Source organism: Periplaneta americana, chromosome 9, assembly GCF_040183065.1.
Source record: "Periplaneta americana isolate PAMFEO1 chromosome 9, P.americana_PAMFEO1_priV1, whole genome shotgun sequence".
NCBI lineage: Eukaryota > Metazoa > Arthropoda > Insecta > Blattodea > Blattidae > Periplaneta > Periplaneta americana.
In genome coordinates this window covers 87,312,935-87,334,204 of record NC_091125.1, presented here as the reverse complement: position 1 = coordinate 87,334,204, position 21,270 = coordinate 87,312,935, and the positions used below count along the sequence as shown (strand labels likewise).

Genomic DNA, 21,270 nt, shown 5'->3' with positions numbered 1-21,270 from the left:
TCCTTATATTAATTTTTTTCAAAATGAAGACCATCTGACCAACATCTTCGGCTGACGCCAAAGATCCAGAATACATAACAAACATACGAAGGTTCGACGGAAAGAACATGCTAAGTCACTTTTTGTTGATTTTTTTTTTGGTCCCATCTGCTAGCTCTTAAAGTGGACTACATTTCCAGTAAATCAGAAGTCAAAAAGCCTGCATTGTAGCATGGTAAATTCAACTAAATGAGATGAAAATTCATAATGTCTTACTAGTGTATTGAACTTAAGAAATGCTCCCCTGAAAATTTTAAGAAAAGTGACAGCATGTTCTTTCCGTGGACCCTTCATATGAAAGTGTACAATACACAAAGTAGATATTTTAAAGCTAGACAAGCGTGTTAAAATCTACTATTTATACGGTATCGTGCGAAAACTACTTGTAACACTAGTACGAAAAGTATTTTAACACTGATTTTCAACTGTTTGAGCAGATTGCCAATTTTATTATTCCTCGCCAGATGTCACATGGCAGTCCCAAAAGACCAATAAAACGGCTCAAATAATGACAGACATTCCTTTAAAATTGCTTGAACAACTATTGTATTGATTAACTATATGAAACAATTAAGAATTAAATACAGTTATAAAAATTAGAGAATACAAGAGTTTGAATCGAATACCTCTCGATCTGCAGCCAAATTCTCTACTACTTGTGTTAATATGATGAAGCATCACTATTACAATGAGGGGTAATACAGCGGAGAAGTCGGGGGAATCGTGTCTATATCAGCATGGACGAACTGCTGTCTAAAAAATAATGGATACGACATACACGTTAAAAATTATATTTCGTCATAGGATTACTTCATTCGGATTGCGGCCTCGTTTAGTCGTTTTGCAAACGTCCCTAATCCTAGAATAAAATATCATATTTATTATTTGTATCGTAAATAACTGTTACAAAACTAAAGATTTTAGTTTACTCCATCTCCGTAATGGATAAGATGAAGTTTATTTTGCAAAGCAATTAATGTATTTTACATTCACAAATGTGTATGGATATAATATTTACATGTCGTATAAAAGTTGATAATTGTTTCCGGAAAACTTGGAATGGTGTAATTAATTTAGTGTTAGGCCTACACAAATCTAGTCTACAAATTAATTCAAAATATTTTCAAATAGGATATTCATAAACCAAATTTTTAACAGTTTGTAATGACTCCTGGTATACACAGATAGAAATATCCTTTGTAGCTATTTTGAAGCTTTCAAAACACAGTAACTGCCAAATTTCCCATGGCCTGAGAAAGACTGTGAGCACCAAACTTTGTTGCATTAATTTATATTCTAACCAACGATGAATTGTTGGAAAGTATAATCCTTTTGTTAAAACTCTTTTTGCGCATACGATTGCTGATATGATCTATTATAGTCCAATGGGAACGCTGAACTCGATGTGACACGAACAATATGACTGATTCTTTCCGTAAAATGATAATGAAAATAATGAACAAACGGAAAATAAATTATTTCCTATCACAAGTAACAACGTCAGGGTACAGAAGAATTTCCAACACTTCAGGAAAATGCTCAAGCTAAAATACATCGATTCAGTCTGTTATATCTATATCCGAAGATAAGCGACTGTAGAGTAAACGCGGTTCCATATGTTAAACCTAGTGTGCCGCGGCACCATACACACAGATTTGAGTTTACAGGAATGACCACAAACGTCGTTATTTCTCATTACTCTCCATTTCTTTCTGTGGGACCATATGAAGGTCTTAAAGGTTTCCAATGAGCGAAGCAAGCCTCTCTTCGTGGATACGCAACTATGTACCTATGCCGCCGTTGCTTCAACTATCCAGTCTCTGCGCACGAGAGTAAAAAATACGTTAACAGCCGAAGAGGAACACTTTGAACAAATTATGTAGCTACATTAAAGGAGAGGTCAGTTTCCTTTCTTGCAAATCTAGTACACTAATTAAAGTGTTTAGTTGGCACAATTCAGCATCACACTTAACTACAGTGCCTGACCATTCTACACGATTTAGCCTACAGTATGGATTCCTTAAGAAGAGTAAGCTCATTAATTTGTATTACGTAATTAATTAATTAATTAGTTTTGTTACTTGATTTGTCATTCATGTAAACTGAAGGTATCAAAATAGCACAAAATAAAGTATACTGCAGATTTATAATTATTACCTGTATCAAGCCTCTCCTAGTAAACTTTTTTCCAACCATCTCTACGATCTTATGACTCAGATATAGGTTTTCTGAGTTAAACCAATATCAATTATAATGGTAACAATATCAATTACCCAATTCCTGACGTAATATACATTTCTCTTGGTATCCTACATCGTATGATCTTACAGATCTCATTTTTATTTGTAAATGATATTACCCTATATATGTCTTATTTTTTCTTATAATTAGCTATATCCTCAAAACTCTTTCTTTTCAATTTTCTATATTTTATTTTGTCACTTTTACCTTACCTTACAAATAACTTTTAAGGAACCCGAAGGTTCATTGCCGCCCTCACATAAGGCCGCCTTCGGTCCCTATCCTGTGCAAGATTAATCCAGTCTCTATTATCATATCCCACCTCCCTCAAATCCATTTTAATATTATCCTCCCATCTACGTCTCGGCCTCCTCAAAGGTCTTTTTCCCTCCGGCCTCCCAACTAACACTCTATATGCATTTCTGGATTCGCCCATACGTGCTACATGCCCTGACCATCTCAAACGTCTCGATTTATTATTCCTAATTTATGTCGGGTGAATAATAAAATGCATTCAGTTCTGCATTGTGTAACTTTCTCCATTCTCCTGTAACTTCATCCCTCTTAGCACCAAATATCTTCCTAAGCACTTCATTCTCAAACATCCTTAACCTCTGTTCCTCTCTCAAAGTGAGAGTCCAAGTTTCACAACCATATAGAACAACCGGTAATATAACTGTTTTATAAATTCTAACTTTCAGTTTTTTAACAGCAGACTAGATTACAAAAGCTTCTCAACCGAATATTAACACGCATTTCCTATACTTATTCTGCGTTTAATTTCCTCCCGAGTGTCATTTATATTTGTTACTGTTGCTCCAAGATATTTGAATTTTTCCACTCCTTCGAAGGATAAATATTTATTCTCGTTTATGTCCATTTAATAATTATCTTTAAGTCTTAAGCGTTTAGCAGTCTCAACTAGAAGCCAGATAGAGATAAGAATCAATTAATAATCTAATTTCTCACGAAATCCCTATAAAATTTGTTCACAATTTTAAGATTTATAACTATTCAAACATTAAATAAAATGTTGAAGTACCGTGAAATTCCCGCGGAGCAATATTTACTTTATGGTCACTTTCCTAACTAAGAAGTTCATGAAGTTAAAAAAATCACGTTATGTCACGTTACCTTGTTTACCAGTGATCGTGTTTTCTGGCCATCTGAACTTACGTGCAATAGTGGAATGTGTCTCTTTGCATTCTGCATGAACGATCCTTATGGTGTGATTCTTGTTGCAGGGCGGCCAAAGACGGGATCCTAGAAATCCTGAAGGAGGCAACCAGGAACGACTGCAATAGCAGGGATGAGGATGGGATGACACCCACTCTGTGGGCCGCGTTCGAAGGCAACCTCGAGGCCCTGCGCCTCCTCGTGGGCAGAGGGTGAGTGTGCTCAAATTATGAACGTGAAAAGGAAATAATACAGTAGTTGATATTTACATTGGACATTGGCATGATTTATTTCTCGTTTGTTTCTAAGTGTCGTTGGTGATCTATTATCTGGACATACATCTTGATTACACAATTTTAACACATGTATCACTAATGATTTGTTCATCTTCATCATCAACCTTCCATGTATTGGGCGTAATGGCCCATTTCGAACTCTTGCCAACATTTTAACGATCTTCTTAAGGATCTATTACCCATACGATGATAATTCTATGTTTGGTGTGAAATAAATTTTGAACAGTAGTGTTAAGTGTTTTTAGAGACTATTTAGTAAAAAGATGTCCTCCCAACAGGTTACTGGCCTGGAGTAAGTTAAGTCCAGTGGTGGGGCAACCATCTTTAGCCTCTGGACAGGGTGGTGATGGTACAGCATTTCCTCTGTACTAGATGGAATGTTATACCGTCATGACTCAACTAGAGAGTTAATTCTCTAGCAGGTTGCGCCACGAACAGGTGCGGTTGAGTTTAGGGTAGGAGAGGTCAAAACGGTGTGGCATAGTTGCGCCCCGCGGTCAATTCGGATGCCTAGGCATGGCATAGTTGCGCCCCGAAGAAATCAAGTAGCAGAATGGATATGGCGTAGTTGCGCCTTGAATAAATCAGGTAGCAGAATGGACATGACGTAGTTGCGCACCGATGGGCATAGTACACACGAAAGTGATTGTCATAAAATAAATAAATTACTTAAAAATATTATAGTGGTAGCTGCATTTTTTAAAAACATCTGTTTATTTTACCGCTTCTGAATTCCTCCATCACGTGGTTTAAAAAACGGAGCCTATCGATATCGGTAGGCTATCGATAATCACTGCATTAACAGTAGAAAAAGTCAATAAAGTACTGCCAACTTCATGGTGTTCATTTTAACCGTAGGCATAACTGCATAAACAACAGAAAAAGAGTTAATAAAGTATTGCCAACTTCATAGTGTTCATTTTAACGGTATCGATAATGAATATTAAATCGAATAAGAAATCAATTATGTTGGTTGATTATGAGACTCGAGTTTCCATAATGTCTTTTTCTCTGCCTATTTCATCGGAGCGCAACTATGCCATGCCCCTTTTTTCTACCTGATGGGAACGGGGCGCAAGTATGCCCACAAAACAGGGACCCTTTTTTTATCTGCTGCATTTTACCTGACCGTGGGGCGCAACTATGCCCCGCCCGGTCAAAAATGGAATGTACGTCACTAGCTCGCAACCCTATTGATTTTTTTTAATTTGTTAAATGAACAACTTTTTAACTTATGTACACAATAAATAATCTTCGTCGCTTATTTCTAAGTCACACCTCGCTACCTATAACACGAATTACAGCTGTTGTCATTCTCGCCTGGAAACGAAACTCTTGCAGTGAACATAAATAACCGTTCCTTATTTCATTCGTAAGTTAGGAGTGGTGAATAAATGTGCACTAATTTTATTAATTCAGTATTTCCGGTGAATTATGTTAGCAAATTCCTGAATTTAGTTGGCACTGCAGTGAAACAGGGTTCGCTTATAGGTAAGTGGTATGAGAGCTGAGATAGACAAAGAGGCTGCTGATCAGATTTCTTCTAATGCTTCTATTTCCCCTATCAATATTTTCGATATCAGAGCAATTACGATAATTCGACCACTGCAAATCTTGTACACCGAAGACCGAAACTAGGTTCCGTAAACTAAAATCCAATCAATGAGAGTTACTGAAGAACCACGTTGGTGGTTGATATCTAGGAAGATGATTATAGGTTTAGAATTTTACGTAGGGCATTTACAAAGATTCTTCGTGGCCTAGTCTTTATAACGATGTGGAATCAATTAATGTTTAGAAATATGCTTCTTTGTTTGCGAAGGTAATGGTTTTATTAGACGTTTAGAAGATTTTATAATTGATTAAGTTATTTAGGACGAATAGTCTCCAGATACACTATGCTCAGTTGGTTGGGCGTTTAGAAATATTCTTTGTTGATTATCAGTATAGAAAGATTCTTGATTAGTTCGTTTTTTGTTCGGTAATTAGGAATTGTAAGTGTGATTTAAGTCCTTCGTGACGATAAATATTATAAGATGTTTTAGAGATTTTACACTGTGTCATAAATAAAAGGCTATGATACATTTCACAGCTGCCTGTCCACTCTATCATCATCTGTTGAAGCATTTACAATTTACGCATTACAATAACTACTACAACTTTACTACGTCATACTACTATTAACCAATAAAACGGTACGTACAGAACGGCGTGTTTCAACTAATCATGGCTGCTTATCCTACAATTTTTATCACTTCCCTAGCATTTGGTTTTTATCACCTCCCTAGCATTTGATTCTTTGTTTGCCAACATTGTACTTTCAATAATTTGTACCTTTTAGAATGGTTCATGTTTATTTCATCATCCTTAATTAAAACTTTGTATCATTCATCTTGTTTATATTATTTGGGATATGTTATAGCTTCTGCTGTTTGAGATTATGGATAGTCACGTATCAGAGATTATTTAATATAATATATATTGATAAATATGTAATTGAAGTGGAATGCAACTGTTTTAATAAAAATTAAACTGAATAAACAAAGCCTTTTTTACTAGTAATCGTCCACAGAGTTCAATGAAGATCGTATAGTTGGCACAACTAATAACAAGAGAACAGCTAATCATAACATACTATTTACTACCATCTAGTGGAATATTTGTAATGATGAGATGGTACAATAACACATAAGACAATTAGTAAGTCATTATTGTATTGTATTAGAGTACTTTATTTCTTCTAATCTTTATATAGGCCTACTTTCTTCTAATCGTGTAATAGTCAATTAAATCCCACTTGAGTTTTGATTTTCTGTAGATAAATCAAAACCTCTAGTGAGATTACTGTTGAAATTTTAGTTAATCAATCTTCTGAGGGGCGCCATTATTTTTTGTAGTAACTATATTATTAACGTAAAAATTTCCAGATTGAAGACAAATGTCAATATCTTCGTTACTTGAATCTATTATCTGTTTTAATTCAAGATTACTTTCAGCAACATTTGCTCACTACACTCTCGCCTCCTTAGCCACCATTCCAGCTTTTCTCCATAAATTTGTGACTTTCCTTTTTACACTTGTCCAAACTTTCTTGTTGTGTAACTAATTTAAAATAACCCTGTATTGCATTAATGCAACATAATGAAGGTAAGCTCGTTGTAATAGTTCTAACAGTCGCTTCGTTTCTGATAAGCTATGGAATCGTGCGCTTTACCATAGCAGATGGCAGGCAGAGTACAGTAGAATGCTTGGTCCACTCTCCCTCACATCTGTCACAATAATATCGAAACAAAACACGTCAGTTGTGGCGTTAGAGGCTTTGAATCAAACTATGTATACCAACCAGGAATAAGACTGTCAAAATATTGCACGATCCTATAGAACTACAGAGAAAGTATTGTGACTATGCAAACCTGTTAACTAGGAAATACATTTTACACTGCAAATGTACTTTTCGCATGTAGTTCGCACACGTAATCATAGCTCACTGCTAACCAAGACGCAAGATTGTCAACGGACTGTTGATGTAAATAACGTATAGATCTCGAGTTAACACACTATTCCGACTGGATCGCTTAGGCCTGCTGAGTTTTATTCCCCGTCAGCCTATAAGTAAGGACAATTCTTACCTTTAAGAATACTAAAATCTCCACTTCCAAAAGTACTTTAAATTGTAAAATAGAAAGCAATGGGGCAAGAGAAAATACTTTTCAAAAACTTATAATTTAAAATTCTCAATTCATGACTCACTGACACTACATTCCAAAATAAGTGTTGCTTTGAGCTAGTACAGTACAAAATACTTGCTGTTATAAAATAGGCCTACTCGTTTACTTTGGAACTACATTATGACAACACCCGTTCCACAGAACGGAACATCTTTGGCTTTACCAGAAGAAGAAGTGGGAATTCTTTCGTCACACTGAAGGAAATGTTAGAAACTGAAGTAAAAGATAAATAGTAAAGATACGAAGAACTTGTTTGAAAAAACTGACAAATTATCTTGAAACTGATGTTACTGAGTACAGGATGCTATCAAACAATTATTAACGTAATGCCTGTATTACAATATAGTAGCTGTATTGTGAATTTTATCCAGGGAGATCAAAATATATACCTCAGATTAAGTTTTGGTTACAGACGTTTTCCACTATTTTCAGTTTCATTACCAATTCTTCAAATTAAACTAAGTTCTGTTCAAACATGGTAAGTATTGTAACCTTAGTAAGATAGCAGAGAATGTTGAAGATTTTTTTATTTAAAAAATAAAACGGTTATAAATGTTCATATTTCATTACAATGAGATTATTACTCTTCATGACGGTATTATGAATTCTAGCACGGCCGAAATTATTACTGTAAATTTTTATTTACTATTTTCTGGAGAAATTGAACACCATTGTAAACTTGAGCTGGGCAATTTACAAATAATTTTAAATTACATTAAATTTTCTGCTTCGAACTAACCTGATCTACGAATTCAATTTAGGCCTAGTATTAGAAAACATTTCCTCTCCACGAACTCGAATTGAATTGAATTTAAACAGGGGAGGCTATAACAGCCCTATCACTGCGACTTGAAAAATCTATTGCGCATCCCCGTCATAATATCCTATCGGTTCAATAGTTTGAGGTTCTTAATGAACTGAATCAAACTACAGACTGGGACAATTGATAGCTCATCAAGCTTTGGGAAATGTTTCCCAACGATGAGAGCTCTTTGATGAGCGAGTGCATTGCAGCTACAGACTCATCTCCCTCTGAACAACGAGCACAGGTTGGGTTGATACTGTGTCCCATCCTGTACGTGTACAGGTTCTTCTTGAGGGCACAGTGTCCTGTAAGGAATCCGACTCAATTTTAACAAGTGTCCACGAACTCACATCTCAGCTTATTTTGACGTCATACTGCATCACATGTTCATCACACGGCATACAGGGAAGTATGTGGTAATTTAGCGTCCAAAATACCACTCTTACATTACATAAGATTAGACTTACTTATATGTTGCAAAATACCACTCTGCGCCTCTGTAGTTGTATGTGGTACTGTTATTTGGAACCTAGTATTTTCAAGGAACTGAAACAGTTGGAATTGTTACGAGAAAATAACTTTTCCTATCTCTACTACACGGTGATACCACTGTTTTGTTAAGAAGGCATGAAAAACAAAACAGCTACTCCCTACATCAGACATCAGATTCATTCGTTTCCTTCGATCAATATGCACTATCTACCAAAAAATAATTGGGCACTGTTTTTGCCCCTTTAGAACCTCGTGGTACCACCTCTTGTTGCTGTAACAGCAGCCACCCTGTCAGGCATGCTCTCCACTAGTTTGTGTAGGATATCCACTGGAATGCGTCGCCATTCCTCCTGCAACATGGCACGCAGTTGGACAATGGAAGTTGGCCGCATCTCCAGAGACTTCAATCGCTGGCCCAATTCGTCCCAAAGATGCTCAATGGGATTGAGACCAGGTCTCTGTGCAGGCCAGCTCAACCGGTGAACATTATTGTCTGCATTGTAGCCGCCAAAACATGGGACAAAACAGTGCCCAATTACTTTTTGGTAGATAGTGTATTTCTATGTACAGGTGTGTGTATCTGTATGTATAAGCTATATGTATCTCGAAAAATAAGAGCCTTCCGTTTGTAGATCAGTCCTTGAATGTGTTAGGAGGAATGTCTCTCATCCTTCCGAACAAAGATTTTTTTCTTTATATAATGTTAATGTAATAGAATCTATTATCAGGCAGTACATCTCACTTGACGATATGTCAGAGGAATAGCAATTGTTTGTATGCATCTGAAGTCTGACTAATAGTGTAATATGTAGCTAGCGGGCGATTTATGCAATGGAGGGGGAAAGGAACTGGCCACCCTACCCCATTATCCCCTGGCCTAGTGGTCTCATAAGTGGTGCCTTCTTGGTATCACTTTCGAGGTTCAGACCTGTCTTCGGACAGTTGACTAAACAATAATGTAATAAAACAGCGACAGGGAACAGCCTCTCTCAGAGAGCTTAGCTTCGCTCGCTGCCTCAGTTGCTGTTACTTCGGTGCTCTTGCTGACTGCTCTGTTTACAACACGAGTTCCCCGTCCATGTAATAGAGTTATAATATCATGTTTAATGGTCTGTATTAATATGGTTACAAATTATTCGATGTCACTTTACGTGATATATAAATTACTTCGTCGAATATTGTGTAAAATTTAGAACGAAAAATTGTTATTTAATAGGCACTAATTATTTCATTTCATATACTCATGAGTAATGCCGGACTTTTTTGTTATTAGCTATAAACGCGAAATGCGACTGAGATATACACTAAGAAGTGTATGTATGTTGTATCATAAATATGACTGGTTTGTGACGGTAAATTTGTAACGGATTTTCGCGAAAATTAGCTCTTCGTTTCTGCGATAAAAATATATATATTTTTTTAAACATAGGCTATCATTTATTTAAGAAACACATTAGTTTTTAAGTTGTTAGCTGCACGAGTATTGAATGCGCAAGTTCGTAAGTACCTCATAAAAATTTTTATTCTCGATGCAAAAGGAACGAGTTTGAATCTCAGACTATTCTCATCTATTACCTAATTTTATTTTTTATTGAAGGATTTCGAGGGAAAAATTGTTCCGGGGCCGGGTATCGAACCCCAGACCTTTGGTTAAACGTACCAACGCTCTACCAACTGAGCTACCCGGGAACTCTACCAGACACCGATCCAATTTTTCCCTTTATATCCACATTATTTTTGCCGGTGACAGAGTTACCTGAGACAGCACCGGAATTATAAAAGCATGGGAGCACTACTGTACCTATAGGACTACCTCAAATGACCCTTACGCGAAACAGATTTTCCGTACTTTACCAGAAGTAATGCTACATATCAGGAGAGAGGAAATATGAAGGTAACGCTTACAAAAACAACTTCCCCCAAAACCGGAAGCTGAGTCTTCACGGTTGGTTGTTCCGAACCCTCACATCACGTCCGGTCAGCCACTTTACATGTAATTTCGCTTTCTGACCTATTCGCTTAGCAAAACGTATACACAACCCTCCAGGGTGAACGATCCCAGGTACCTCTGCGTCAAGACACCAAAAAAGATTCAAACAACATAACGATACGTAATTCGCTCAACGGAACAATAGAGCGTTATTTATTTTCCACAACCGAATCGAAAATACTCTTATCAATATTTGGGTCCGAGACATACTTTTCCGAGTAATGTGGCAACGATGTAGTGAAACTTCTAGATCTCTAGGAGATTTAATTTGAGACTCATAACACTCGTGAAGAATCTAGGTAAGTTTGGTCTACAGAAACAGTGAGCTGTTCAAGACTTGAGAGTTTGTAATCAGGAATATTCTTTTCATCTTTTTCTTAAGACATTAGTGTGTTAGTATAGTAGGTCTTCCTTTTATTGAAATTTAAAATACGAGTAGACCGAAGTACGTTTGATTGTAGTGTAAAGTTACTGTACTACTTTCTATTTCATCTTAATACATATTAATTTTTATTTTCCTTCGATTTCAAACTGTTCGTCACAAGGGAAATATAAAATTGATGTGTTGAGATTAAATAACAAATAAGCATCCTACAATAAATGTAAACTATAAATTGAGTTGTAAATCCAGCTTACTAGGCTTGTCCACAAGAGCGGTAAGTACAACTAAAAACACATCTTGCAAAAATAATTTTTTGCACTAAATCATGCTCTTTTTGCATACTTATCATTGTTGTATAGCATGTAACTTGGTATAACACGTTCAATGGTTACTACGGAAACGCTGGAAGTAACAGTGCAGTAAGTAAATTACTTGCAAATAAATTCTCTACAAACGAGATATAGGTGACTTTAGCTTATTAACTCCTATTTACAATGTTTTCTCATTAATACTTACTTTTTATCATTTAGCCATTTTTAAAAGAACTGTATGCTTTCTCATACCTTTCTCTAGATTTAACAGGCAAACGTGCCACCAATCCTTTTCCGAACGAGTCTTCGATTTTGTTATCTATTTAATCATCAAAACTGTTGTTTATGTAATTCATAATATGTTTGCAATCTAAAACTTTCATACAAAATATTCCTACAATTCAATTTCGTATATTGCAATACCTTTTATTTGAACAATTCATATACACATAAAAGACAGTCGTATCCAACAAATAAAATAAAAGAATATAAAAACACGTCACCTAGAAAATTACACGTTTTCATTAACAAAATGACAAACGTTCAGTTTAAAATTAATACATAATTAAAATGAATAATAAATAAAATAAATGTGTAAATTAAAGTTGTGCAAAAATTAATATGCAATACACTGGCGTTAAGTGCATAACAGTATCTCGAAATAAAAAAAAACTTGGTGCAAGCGCCTCGTTTTTCAAATTATCCCTCGTACTTACCAACCTAGTGTCGCAATGTAATATTATCTATCTTTCATCAATAAATGAAAAATTTCGAAGTAGTCAATTACTGAAACTTGAATTCTCTGGTAAATAATCTACGTATTACATTTCAAGTGATAAATGATTATAAATCTAAATAATTAATCAGTGAATTCTCGGAGAAACTGATAGGCTAAAACACCAGTTCGCTTGTCAGTGTGTAACGTGACTTTCTACATCCAAGTTTTAGAAGATTGCTGTATATTGACTGCACAGTCATCGAAGCACTTGTAATACTAATAACTGTCCTCACTGCGTGACGAGATGGTGGATTCACACAGCACACCAAACCGTAACAGAAGCAAGCGTGGGCGACATGTGTGAAGATGTCACCATCCCATCCATCATTATGCACTGAATAAGCACACGTCCCACAAGGTGCCCAATAAATCAGACTTTCTCGGCGACAACAAAAATTTGGGGTTTTTAACGATGTAGTCATAATTATAGTCGTCCAAATCGTAGTCGCAGTCATAGGCGTCCTAATCGTACTCGCAATCATAGTGTCCAAATCGTCATAGTCGTCCAAATCATACTCGCAGTCAGAGACGTTCAAATTACGTAATTTATTCGCAATTATAGTCGTCAAAAATCATACTCTCAGACATAGACGTCCAAATTACGTATTTTACTCGCAGTCATAGTCGTACAAATCATACTCTCATAGACGCCCAAATCATACTCGCAGCCATAAAGGTCCAAATCGTACTCGCAGTCATGGTGGTCCAAATCATACTCGCAGTCATAAACGTCCAAACAACGAGTTAGAAGAGAATCTCTTTTCTAGCTCGTTGCGTCCAAATCATTTTCGCAGTCATAGACGTCCAAATCGTACTCGCAGTCATAGTGTCCAAATCGTCACAGTCGTCCAAATCATACTTGCAACCATAAACATCCAAATCGTACTCCCAGTCATAGTCGTCCAAATCACACTCGCAGTCATAGACATTCAAATTATATTCGCAGCCATAGACGTCAAATTACGTATTATATTCGCAGTCATAGTCGTCCAAATTACAGTACGATTATTTAGTCCTGACAGTCGCAGGACATGTGCGCCTGGGTCAGGCGAGTCCATTTAGTTACGCCAAAGGGTGTTTGGGTTAGTCACTCGCTTGCCTTCGGAGCGATCGGGTGTCATGCGTGCGGTAGAGCGGCATGTTTCTAGTACAGTTAAGCTGTACTGCATTCCTTTACCGACCGCTCGCCCTTATATCTACTCCAGAGCTCTCCCCACTACTCCTATTACTTCCCCTCTTTCGCTTCGCTAAGCTGTCAGGACTAAGTAATCGGTCTGTACGTATCACACTCGCAGTCATAGTCGTCCAAATCATCTCAGTCATAGACGTCCAAATCATACTCACAGCCATAAACGTCCAAATTGTACTCGCAGTCATAGTGGTCCGAATCATACTCGCAGTCATAGACGTACAGACGAGTTAGAAGAGAATCTCTCTTGTAACTCGTTGCGTCCAAATCATATTCACAGCCATAGACGTCCAAATCGTACTTGCGGTCATAGATGTCCAAATCGTACCAGTAATTATTATAGTCGTCCAAGTTGCATTCTTAATCACATCATCAAAACCGTATTCGTAATCTTGAACAGCCAAATTGTAGCTACTCATAATCGCAGCCAAAGTCATATAATAATAATAATAATAATAATAATAATAATAATAATAATAATAATAATAATAATAATAATAATAATAATAATTGTTAACGCAGTCGTTGACATCACTGCCATCTTTTTTAACCTCATAATCCAGGTCAATGTATTCGTTCTTTTGGACGTCACTTTCTCACTTTTCAGATGATTATGAACCGACAATACGCATAATTTTAATAACGTAGGCTTACATACATCAAATCTGGAAACATTCCTGAAATTGTATTCACAACTAGAGATTTCGATTATACAGTCTTGATACATAAGACGCTGGCATTACAATCTTGTACTTGCTGCATGAACATCATCTAGCGATCTTAATCTAGGTGCAAGAATGAGTTGTGTGCAAATGGGAAGCTGTTGTCCGTTGGAATGCACGCAACTGTAGTTATAACATCAGAATCTCTAAGCTCTACTTAACACTTACAACATTTGCTAAAATCCACTAATTAATTCGACGATGTTTAATTAACTTGTTTGGTTTGAATTTATAACATTGCTTTAAAATGTACATCATTTCCACTCGGTGTGAACTACTTCTAACATTGTTATTTAATATTGGCCAGTGACGCAAACTTACACAGACTGCCCTTTTCCTACATCCGATGTAAGTACGATACAGTTCCTTTTCTCTCTGCAGTCAGAATAATAAAAATTTAACTACCTCGTGGCCGCGACAAAAGCGGAATTATTGTTCTTGTACAGTCGGAGTAAAATTCACAGTTCAGAGGTTCTCGAAGTTTTCCGAATAACGATACTCTTAGTGTCTCAGCAATTTTTTATGACGTTCAGAGGTTAGAAGAAATACATTGCAGTTGAATTTGTTAAGTTTTTACATCCTAACAAATTAAATATGAATATATCAACAATAATCGTAGGAGAGAAAGATTTTTTATCAATCTAAACACTCGATAGTCGATACCTTATTTAATTTTACAAATCGATTGATTAATTGATGCTTACGGAGCCTTCTGCCTGGTTACATCACTATCTAGAGACATCCGGTGAGATTTCGCTACAGCGCAGATTCGCAACCACTGATGGAGTTCAGAAAAATCACATGAAATCGAATCCTGTCAGAGTTAAGAATCTGCTGCTATATAGGATAACTCTCATTAATTTTATTTCACTATTTTGTTGACTTGCAAGAAGTATTGCGTAGATTTTAGTAGCCTATGCAAACAATACTGTACTAAAGGAAGAGAGCAAGAGATAAAACGTCAATCGAATTAAGTTAAGGGAATAATGAAGGCGAGTAAGACAATAGTTACATAGGTAGATACTGAAAATTAATAACATCTTGATACTAACATGTTTTCACTTGGTGCTACATACATACATACACACATACATACATACACACATATACATACATACATACATACATACATACATACATACATACATACATACATACATACATACATACATACATACATACATACATACAATACTGTTGCTAAACCCTCACATTGGGAGTTATTATAATACATTTAAGGTTGTACATTTCAGTCACAAGTTGCTTTAGAAATATTAAGTGAAAGAAGGCAGACATGCAGATGAAGTATCAGATTAGATTATATCTACATAGATAATTATACTGCACGTTGATATGCAGAAATATAAATCTAAAAGAGAAAAGTTTAAGAACTGATATAATACGTGTATAAATAATGTAAGCAGAACTGCACGCATTGTATTACTCACCTGACATAATTAAGAACATTACTCGTATATCCAGACGTTTGAGATGGGCAGGACATGTAGCACGTATGGGCGAATCCAGAAATGCATATAGAGTGTTAGTTGGGAGGCCGGAGGGAAAAAGACCTTTGGGGAGACCGAGACGTAGATGGGAAGATAATATTAAAATGGATTTGAGGGAGGTGGGATATGATGATAGAGACTGGATTAATCTTGCTCAGGATAGAGACCAATGGCGGGCTTATGTGAGGGCGGCAATGAACCTTCGGCTTCCTTAAAAACCAGTAAGTAAGTATAAATAATGTAAGACCTAAAGAAATTAATTACATAAAAGAGACCTATATTTGCTCAAAATTTCGTTAGGTATACTTATAGCAAGAATTGATACAATTGCTCCTGAATTTCGTTAAGATTTGGCAATAAATTACAACAGAATTCACGAAAGGAACGTATAATAAGTTAACGGACAACTAAGAAAGTTTTAAAAACAGCTTCAAGTAGGTAAATGATTTTTATCCATGACATATCTCAACTGGTTTTTATTTCATCGTCCTTAGTAACCTAAACAATGACTTTATTCACAGTTGTGAATTATTTTTTTAATCACTATCTCCACGACAACCTACACATTAGCAACAATAAAATCCATACATTTGTTCATTATTAATTATACATCCGCCTGTCATAACAGATGACCGTATAGGTCCGGAAAACAATAAAAAAATGCATATATGAAATAGAGAGAAAAATCAATACAGTAGGTAGCAATCATAGTACAATATGCAATTTAGAATGTTTAAAAATTAAACATTATATAAATGATTATGTAAAATGCCTATGGATTTCTTTAAGATATTTAAACAAACATTTTTAATATCTTGGGATACCATATCATATTGTTTTAAAATGTCAGTAGTATATTTATACGCCGATCTGCGGGCACCAAAAAGCAAACCCCTCACCTCCCATGCGTAATCAATTGCATTATATCTCTCACTTCAGTGAGGAACACATGGACGGTAAATGACTTTTGTTTCTTAATCAACCGCTGAGGCTTGAGATACATCCTTTTCGAATCGTACAAAACATTACAAAGAAAGGCCTACGATTTAAATAGTAATATGCGTTACAAGAGCGGTATGTTGAAGTTTTCATGTTCGAGGAAAAGTTTGAAAAAGCGAAACGTAGTTGAGCTTTTTTAATTTCCGAGAATTGAAAGAAAATATACCGCTCGTGTATCGTACATTATTTTGTGCGAAGATCGTTTATTACATACCTGAAAGACGAAAATCTAATTAGTTGCAATGAAATCTCCATCTTGGTTTCTGTTCAATGACGGCAAATTTGCAAAACAAAAATATCTATCTTCACCATTGTTGCTTTAAAATGTTTTCTGTGTTTACTATACTCCAGCAGGCCGTGATATACGTCTGTCTTTTTTTCCCTCAGTCTATAAATTCGAACTTAAAACAAACGGTAAGGTTATGTAATGATTTATTTTTCATTTTAATATTTTAACAATATTATTTCTATAACATATTGCAGTAATAACATCGGCATCTGCAATCTTGTTGGTTTTTTCACGGCTTCCTTAATGTTACTTGCATCAAGAATGCAGTAACTTTAGCGAAGTTGTAGAGTTTACTTAATTTTTGCAAATATTTAAAAACAATAATTAACAGTGCAATTTAGGTGAAATTGCAGTGTTAAGTTTCCAATTTATAATTTTTACTATATTGAACGTCTCTAAAAATAATATGTTAAAAGCCTAAAGCAGTAAAATCAATATGTCACTTAAGCGGTAAGAAGAGGGAAATTGTTATGTGTGTTTGGTTGGGAATACTGAATGTGGAATTTTACACTTTCCGCGGATTGGTTTTGTGCGGAAACCAAGCAAATACGCACGATCTCGCACAAATGAAATTTAGATATCAGTAATGGATAAAAATGTGTATCACACGAGAGTAAACCGATTTTATGCGCTAGTGGAAATTACCCAAGTTAAACATTCCACTTGTGGATAAAATGTAATTTTACTCTCTTATATTATAAATTGCTATTTTTTATTGCCCTTTAAGCTTTAAATGATATTTAAAATAATTTTCTCAAAATGTCCAATATGATCACTCACTTCAGACGAATGCAAAGATGTAAAATGTATAAAGAAAACTTACTATTGACGTTAAAAAGCTTTAGTATTCTTCATAATATCAATCATATAAAATAGAAATTTACATTAAATCAAATTTCTTGAGTAAGATAGGTGAATAAACTATTTTACAGTAGTGTGAAATTTGTCTTACACAACACAATAAACAGACCGCGAGAAACAAAATCACGTTTCGAAATCATAAACCTCGAACAGCTATTTTTTTAACTGCGCAGATAAACAATTGAATCATTACGTTATGTCGTTAACCATCGTTTCGGAAAATAAAACATGACAATAGAAATAGTGTTGTGGCTTTCATTGTTAACATAGTACTCGACTGTCTTTCAAGAAATTGAAAATGAAAACAAAGGCGCAAGGCTTTCAGTATATCCGAAATTCACAGAGTACATCTCCTTTGGACATGGATTTTCGAAATAATGATACAGACAACAATTTTAAGAATAAAGAGTGAGACAGTTGCAACTTCAGAAAACGGAAAAAAGTAAATATATAAGAAGTTCATTTACTTACCATTCCTTACTTCTGCAGCCACATATCAACGCCATTTATAATTGGTTTCTCTGAAATGGCGCGCTGTTAAATACACCTGTAAATAAAAAATATTAAGTCCTGAGAGATATTGATTATTTTAACGTACAGATTATTCGTCATATTAAGTTTCTTAGCAGCTGTAATAGTAATATAATAATAATAATAATAATAATAATAATAATAATAATAATAATAATAATAATAATAATGTCGTTATGTGACACATACCATTTTATTAAACGTATTAGGAAACAAAATAACCATCAAGAGTAGATTAAGTTAAGACTTATAAAATCACCTACAACCGTAAATCTCTTGCTTTTGCAAAGTTACAGAATTCTAATCCCTAAGGTTCTCTATTTGCTCTAATACCACCCTAAGACGTGTAATCCAAAATTCTCTTTATGAAATGGGCCGTCACTACATGGTTCCTATATTATCTTTTACCAAGCCATCTCTCTTCTTCAAGGGGCCAAATCTGGTATCCAGGTGGCTCTAAGACTGATAGAGGTACAGGAGTCGGAATTCATGGAGAAGCCTCAAAGTGTGGCATTTCTGTATCCCTGGGTAGCAAAACCAAAGTATTCCAGTTTGAAATACTGTACATGCCATTGAAACATGCATTCGGAAGAATCCACGCAGGGATTACCTTGGTAACAGCATACTGATATTCTCGGACAGTCATGCTGCAATTCAACCACTTCCAAATTACCAGATTAATTCTAAATTTGTCTGGGATTGCCTACAAAACCTTACGAAAGTGACAAACACAACAAAGTGGGTGTGTGCCAGGGCAAGGGAGTAATAGGCAATGAGAGCAGATATCCTTTTAAGGAAAGGATCTGCTGAAGCCTTCACTGAACCTGACTGCACTGGACCTGGCATTCCCGTCTCCACAATTTGTAAATCCATTTGTGAGTAGATTAAACATAACCACAATCATCACTGCATAAATGTGGAAGGAAATCGCCAAAGTAAAAAAAAAGTGATGAAGAAAACCACATTATCACTTACTGTGAATCTCTTGAGATTAAATATAGGCCTACCCCAATTGAGAACTGAAGTAAGAACTTCTTACGGGTCACTGTGGTCTCAGGAAACATCTGCACACGATAGGAATGCTCAAAGAAAACCCACTCTGCAGACTTTATGGAAAAGAGAATGAAACAGTCTCTCACATAAACTTCAAATGTGAAGTATTAGTCAGGTGAAGGTATGAGCTTCTGGGAATTATTAACTCTCAGGATGATTTTCCTGAAAAGAATCTCGTGAACAGACTTTATCGTAGTACGGGTTAAAGAGCTGTTCAACTAGAACCAATGAAGATAGGAAATAATACAATAGGCCTTCAAGGTTTCAGTATTAGGGAATTATCATCTATCTTTAAACATATCTTACCTAATCTAATCTAATCTAATCTCATATTACCCTAAAAATCTACAACGAAGAATGTCACTTTTAGCAGCTGATACGCTACAAAATTATGCTACACTTCTGATACACGAAATGTTAGACGTGACTGCGTCTATAACTTAATGGAGATACAAACGGAACAAATTTCACATTTTATGTGTAACGGACAGCAGTGACACAAGATATAAGATGGCAGCACGTGTACGTTTTGGCATGTGGAGCATCTAGCGGGGATTTTTTTAACTTTTTAACTTCGTTATTTAACGACGCTCTATCAACTACTAGGTTATTTAGCGTCGATGGGATTGGTGATAGCGAAATAGTATTTGGCGAGATGAGGCCGAGGATTTACCATAACTTACCTGACATTTGCCTTACGTTTGAGAAAAAACCCAGGCAGGTAATAAGCCCAAGTGGGAATTGAACCCGCGCCCGAGTGCAACTCTGGATCGGCAGGCTAATGCCTTAGCCGACTGAGCTGCGCCGGTGGCTGTTCTTGAACTGCGTATGAGCTTTTACAAATTCCGGAAAGAGTTTCTTGCCCTTATCATGCTTTGAGTAATTATTGGAGGAAGAGGTACGTACAAAAGGGGAAAATGTCACATTTTCTGTGTAACAGAAAGCAATGACGTCATATAGTGAGTAAATGCTTAATATGTTAAGAATATATTAATGTTTTTAATATGTTATTTTACGACACTTTTATCAACTGCTATGGTTATCTAGCATCTGATCAACCAGGTAACTTGTCCAAACCAGGATTTGAATCCGGGCCCGCTAACCGTTACTCCACAGCTGAGGGCTATACTAATGTTGTACCATTAATTATGGAACAGGGTGAACAGTAAGTAATGTTCTTTAAAAAAAAAGTTTAACCCTTAAATTGCAAAACTTCATTTCTCACACTAGTTTATTAAACCGTGTCAGACTAAAGAAAACAACTATCGCAATGTCCATATTTTATATGTTGTACAATATTATGCAGTAGTATTGTGAAATTTTAATTTTCCTACCAATTTCTTTTTCTATTGTTCTATTAAAATTATAGCATACTAGCTGAAAGCACTCGGGTTTCCCGGTTGTCCTTTTTGCTTCTTCTTTTTTTTTTTTTTTTAACTAAACTAGTTGTTAGACTTTTCGAAAATCTCAGAAACTCAACTATAGACAACCAAAACGAATTGTCTTTACTAAGCTTCTCTCGTCCATAAACATGAATCTTTACATAGCATTACTTACACGAATTAATGAACTTCTTAGCCAAATGCCTGCCAGAGTTAACTCAATTTAAACCAGCTGTAGATCAGGCACCCGAAAGAAAACATATCATATGCCTTATGTTCAACTGTTTTTTAATCTATATATAGTTATTTGTCTTTGTTTATTTATTCTGGTATAGTTAAGGCCATTATTCCATCTCTTCCACACTATCACAAATACGAATGTAATAATAGTAACGTCAAACTATAAATAAAGTAAAACCAAACGAAAATATATATATACAAACTACAGTCACACAAACTCTAAATGAAGCTCTTGAAGCTCAGCAAAACAGAACCACA

The 21,270-nt window shown here is 35.5% G+C and overlaps 1 protein-coding gene across 1 annotated transcript in view; it reads left to right on the top strand.

Annotated features, from left to right (window-relative positions):
- Nucleotides 1-21,270, top strand: part of Sans (SAM_USH1G_HARP domain-containing protein Sans) — a 114,347-nt gene that overhangs the window by 66,148 nt on the left and 26,929 nt on the right. Inside the window, exon 2 of the mRNA XM_069835227.1 lies at nucleotides 3,525-3,668. Within this exon, the coding sequence (XP_069691328.1) occupies nucleotides 3,525-3,668 (144 nt within the window). The remainder of the gene's footprint in view (nucleotides 1-3,524; nucleotides 3,669-21,270) is intronic.